General features: G+C 55.3%; 1 protein-coding gene across 1 annotated transcript in view; it reads left to right on the top strand.

Annotated features, from left to right (window-relative positions):
- LOC104413586 (dihydropyrimidinase-related protein 4-like) overlaps nucleotides 1-4843 on the top strand; it is a gene marked incomplete at its 5' end in the record, with an annotated part of 8534 nt that extends 3691 nt beyond the window's left edge. Inside the window, 6 exons of the mRNA XM_010024621.1 lie at nucleotides 605-761; nucleotides 946-1087; nucleotides 2089-2259; nucleotides 2854-3033; nucleotides 3502-3673; nucleotides 4752-4843. Coding sequence (XP_010022923.1) covers nucleotides 605-761; nucleotides 946-1087; nucleotides 2089-2259; nucleotides 2854-3033; nucleotides 3502-3673; nucleotides 4752-4843 — 914 coding nt within the window. The remainder of the gene's footprint in view (nucleotides 1-604; nucleotides 762-945; nucleotides 1088-2088; nucleotides 2260-2853; nucleotides 3034-3501; nucleotides 3674-4751) is intronic.
- Nucleotides 4844-5496: the final 653 nt, after the last annotated feature.

The following is a 5496-nucleotide window of genomic DNA, read 5'->3' on the forward strand; positions in this document are numbered from 1 at the left end:
GCCCGGGGACAGGAGGGGGAGCACAGCCATCCCTGCCTACAGAGATGCTGCTTTGATTTAAAGGAGGCATGAATGTGTGCTTGGTCTAAGGAGAAAACGTTCGGATTCAAAACGTGTTTTGACAGCATGTCCCAGTTAGCTGAGGTGATCTAAAGGATTAAGGTGAATTTATAAAGCTGCAGTGCTGGGAACACTGAAGATCAGTGAAATGTCTTGTGTCATTAACCCAGTGTGTGTCTGCGCTGTGTGCAAAGAGGCTGCAGGGCACGATGTGCCATCCCTGCAGACATTCGATGCCAGACTGGATGGGGTTCTGGGCAACCTGCTCTAGTGGAAGGGGTCCCTGCCCATTGCCGGGGGTTGGAGCTGGGTGGTCTTTAGGTTCCTTCTACCCAAACCACTCCTCTGTTCCGTTAAAACCCATCCCTGGAAGTGTTCAAGGCCAGGTTGGACACAGGGGCTTGGAGCAACCTGCTCTAGTGGAAGGTGTCCCTGCCCGCGGCAGGGGTTGGAGCTGGAGGAGCTCTAAGGTCCCTTCCAGCACACACCAGTCTGGGATTCTGTGGCACACAGTATGTGTGCATCATTCACTGCTGCTCCACAGGCACGGTTGTGTATGGAGAGCCCATCACCGCCAGCCTGGGCACCGACGGCTCTCACTACTGGAGTAAAAACTGGGCCAAAGCCGCAGCCTTCGTCACGTCTCCCCCCATCAGCCCCGACCCCACCACACCGGAGCACCTCTCCTCCCTCCTGTCCTGGTGAGTTCCATGTCAGTGTGGGAGCCTGAGGGCATCTGCTGTGTTTGAGAGGTTGAACAGGGCTTGGAGCAACCTGCTCTAGTGGGAGGTGTCCCTGCCCGGGGCAGGGGTTGGAGCTGGGTGCTGGCAGGGGGTTAGTGGTTTGGGATGCCTCCTCTGACCTCCTCCGCTGTGCTTTGCCCAGCGGGGACCTGCAGGTTGCCGGCAGCGCTCACTGCACCTTCACCACCGCGCAGAAGGCTGTGGGGAAGGACAACTTCACCCTCATCCCCGAGGGCACCAACGGCATCGAGGAGCGGATGTCCATCATCTGGGAGAAGTGTGTGGTAGGTACTGACACAAGGCTGGTTCCTGGGAGGCTGGGGCTGGAGGTGCACGTGAGCGGTGCTGTGCCAGGCGATGCCGCTGTCCTCATTAAATCACACAAGCCAGGAGGTGTGACAGTGTCTAGACTGGCACCGCAGAGGAGCTCGCTAATGAGAGAAGGTGCGACACTCGAATGCCTTCAGTGTGTCTTCAAAGGCTTCGTTGCGGGATCACCCCCCCGCTCTCACTCACAGTCACAAGGGAAGGTCTCTCCGGCACATTTTGCTAAGGGCGAGACGTGATGTTCCTCTTCCCAGTGTTTGCAGGAGCCTGGGGAGGAGGATGGGGACGGGGTGTCTCCCCCTTGGTGGCTGTGGCTGTGCCTCCCAGCTGCCGGGTCGTCCCAGTTCCCATCGGTGGGGACAGGCTCTGGAGGCACCTCCGTGTCTGCCGGGCAGTGGAGCAGAGCTGTGGTGCACCAGTGTCTGGCTGGTGGGATTGGGTCCCGTGTCCCTGTGCACCGGTGCACCCTGCCCTCCCGAGGAGCATCACTGGGAGGCTCTGGCTGCATCCATGTGGGAATTCCAGGAGCTCGGAAACCAGTCCACCCCAAAGCCTCTGTCTTAGGTAGGCTTTGCTCAAAGACAGATAGAATTTATCTTAGGATAATAAGTAAAGAGGATCAGTAGCACTGTTCAGGTCCAGTTCCAGTCTTTCTTCATTGAAATATCCTTAACCATCTCCAGTTAACATGAGATCCCTGTAGAGGGAGCTGGAGCCTACCAGTGAACGTCTTGTTTTTCAAAGCCTATGGAAAATAAACCCCATCTAGGGTATGATTTAGCCCCCAGGCTGAGCCTCCACATCTCCCTTCCCTGTGATTGCAGCGCTGTCACAGGGGGGCTCCTTACACCGCATGGCCACACAGTTGGATCCTGCAATACCTTCTCCCAGATCCTCATTCCTCATGGTGGGAGAGCACAGGTCTGGGCAGTGGTGGTTCTTCCCTTCTCCTCCCCAGGTCTCAGGGAAGATGGACGAGAACGGCTTCGTAGCAGTGACCAGCACCAATGCTGCCAAGATCTTCAACTGCTACCCCAGGAAGGGGCGCATCGCCCTGGGCGCCGACGCGGACTTGGTGCTGTGGAACCCCAAGGCCACGAGGATCATCTCAGCAAAAACCCACAATCTGGTGACATGTTTTAAACAGTATTTTCTGAGCTGGTTTTCATGTCAGAATTGAGCAGTACAGCAGTGTAATTCTTCAGGTCAGGGACCATAGAATCATGATTTGGGTTGGAAGTTCCAGCTATAAAGTGTTTACCCTGTACAGTATCCAAAGGATGTTTTAATTTGCTTGTATTTGTAAAAGTAAATGCAAGGCCCTTCACATCTTAAGCAGCTCCTCAGTTGCTGGATGGTCTGATCTTCCTGAGTGTTTCCCTGTGAGGGTGCTGAGGCGCTGGCACAGGGTGCCCAGAGAAGCTGTGGCTGCCCCATCCCTGGCAGTGTTCAAGGGCAGGTTGGACACAGGGGCTTGGAGCAACCTGCTCTAGTGGAAGGTGTCCCTGCCCGGGGCAGGGGTTGGAGCTGGAGGAGCTTTAAGGTCCCTTCCAACCCGAACCAGGCTGGGATTCTATGATCATTTGCAGTATGAAGGGTTAGTTAAGTACAACTGATTATGCATAAGGAGCAATGTACAAAAATTGGGGGTGGGGGTGTATAAAACTGGCCAGACTGTCACCTTGTCTTCATAAATCCTAGCCCTATGGTTTGTTTTTTCCAGAATGTGGAGTACAACATATTTGAAGGCACAGAGTGTCATGGGGCTCCTACTGTGGTCATAAGTCAAGGAAGAGTTGTTCTTGAAGATGGAAACCTGTGTGTAACCCAGGGCTCAGGTCGCTTCATTCCCAGAAAGACATTCCCTGATTTTGTTTATAAAAGGATAAAGGCGAGGAACAGGGTAAGGAGAATTTTACCTGCCATGATCCCGTATTTTAGCTGCAGTCTCTCTGCATTACTGAATTGCAGTCACTGTTGTGGCAGGTCTGCTGATGGAATAGGCAACAGAAACAAGAGTATTATTAATGGTTTTCTTTCTAGGCCTTGGAAGTCTGTGACGTGTCGTGTCACTGCTTTGGTGTGTGGGTTGGCACGTTGACCAGTGACACCTATTTGAGTATTATAGCACCCTCAGGGGCCTCTTGGAACCCCTTTTCCGAGGGGACGTGACCTTTGCCGTGGGGTCCAGGCAGCATCCTCTGGTTGGCTTTGATGGTGGGAGCACTGCTGGGTGCCTTGTCCTGCCTGGGCTCCCCAAAACCGCTCCGTGGGGGGTTAAGCACGGAGAGAAGGACAAGAGGTCGTTACCCATGAGCTGGGTCTGGTTCTTGTTCAATACGTGCCTTACCCTCCGCTGCTCCCCCTGCAGCTGGCTGAGATCCACGGCGTTCCCCGCGGGCTCTACGACGGGCCGGTCCATGAGGTCCTCACCAGCACCAGAGCCGTGGCCCCCACGTCGGGAGCCAGGATCACACCGTGTGCGGGCAAAGCCCCGGCCCCCGCCGTGCGCAACCTGCACCAGTCGGGGTTCAGCCTTTCAGGTAGGGCAGGTGTCCCCAGAGCCGGGGCTGGTTTGCGTGGGGATCACTTGTGTGCGCAGCAGGGCAAGGCTGAGGAGTGGAACTGCAGTTCTGCTCAGTAAAAAGCAGTTCTTGCTGTTGCAGCAGCCCAGGGACTAGATGCAGCAGAGAAACCTCCGGGATGCTTTATGGTATCTGGGTAATGCACTGATGAACGTGCATCATGAGGCCTGGTGGGGGACTGTGAGGTGGTTGTGAGTGCAGGGCCATGGAGGGTGGAGACTGCAATGATGGGAGGATGAGATGAAGGTGTGGGTCTTACCAGCGTCCTGCCTGGGTCAATGGAGATGCTGCGGTGGCTGCTGAGGGGGGCATCCCGATTTCAGCCCTGGCTGCATCCCCTGCAAGTCATGGGTTAGAAGTGGTTGGGGTTGTAGATATGAGTCAAAAAACTCCATTTACAGAAACCAGAATTTAATTCCTTTGAACTTTCTGCATAAGCAGGCAATGATTCACAGAACCATGGAATGGTTTGTGTTGAGGGGACCTTAAAGCTCCTCCAGCTCCAACCCCTGCCCCGGGCAGGGACACCTTCCACTAGAGCAGGTTGCTCCAAGCCCCTGTGTCCAACCTGCCCTTGAACACTGCCAGGGATGGGGCAGCCACAGCTTCTCTGGGCACCCTGTGCCAGCGCCTCAGCACCCTCACAGGGAAAAAAACTGCCCAATATTGAGCTTCATTCAGCTCAGCATCCTGCAGAAATCTGCCCATCAGCAGATTTAGGGACCTTGGAAAGCCAGTGCTTTGCTGTAAAATGACTTCAGTGATGTTTTCTTAGCTGGTTGAAATCAAATGGATCACATAGTGTTTACTAAATGTACAAGGTCCCACATTTTATTAGATAGAATCTGTTTATAGAGGAAAGCATTTATAATGTTTCCCAGAGAGAAGCGGTGAAAGATGTTCAGGTAAATAATGGCATTAATACAGTGTCCAAAACGATACATAGTGAAAACATGGGTGTTTCCACCAGGGAATGTGCTATGATCTGTGCCCTCAAAGCCATGGCCCCGCCTGCCCATGCTCTCCTGTCCCGCAGGCTCGCAGGCAGACGACCACATCGCACGCCGCACGGCTCAGAAGATCATGGCCCCGCCGGGGGGACGCTCCAACATCACCTCCCTGTCCTGACGGGTGCTGGGGCCGCGCTCTCCCCCCATGCCGGCCGCTGCCGGGGTGTCCCCGTGTCCCGCCGGGAAGGGGACGGTGGGTCCCTCGAGCTGGGGGTGACAAGTGAGCATCCGTCAGCTGCCCTAGCCCCTCCCTGTAGCTAGAACATAGAGTAACCCCGAGAGGTAGCGCTCCCATCCCGAGCCCTCCTGCCTGTTTCTTCACTAGCTCCTCGGAAAGCCTTTCCCTGTGCATGCAGGCACCTACGTGTGCACTTGGCAGCATGCTCAGTGTGCTGCCTGGGGCCATCCCAGGCTGGTTTGTGTTGGAAGGGACCTAAAGCTCCTCCAGCTCCAACCCCTGCCCCGGGCAGGGACACCTTCCACTAGAGCAGGTTGCTCGTCCAAGCTGGCCTTGAACACTGACAGGGATGCAGTGAAGGTGTGTTCTAGCTGGAATAGGCTCCTTTTCTAGTAGCAGCAACTGCCCTTTGTAGTCAAAGGACTTTTAACCAATAAGCACTTCCAGCTCTCTGGATTTAATACATACATGGAGTGCCCATGTCCAGTGTGGCTGTGTGTGATGGCCCCGTGTCCGTCTGTCCCTGCAGTGTCACAGCCTTGGCACGGTGGGTGCAGGCAGGGGCTGGGGCCGGCACCGCGGCCGCGCTGAGG

This window comes from Nestor notabilis, unplaced genomic scaffold (assembly GCF_000696875.1).
Source record: "Nestor notabilis isolate BGI_N333 unplaced genomic scaffold, ASM69687v1 scaffold26511, whole genome shotgun sequence".
Lineage (NCBI taxonomy): Eukaryota > Metazoa > Chordata > Aves > Psittaciformes > Psittacidae > Nestor > Nestor notabilis.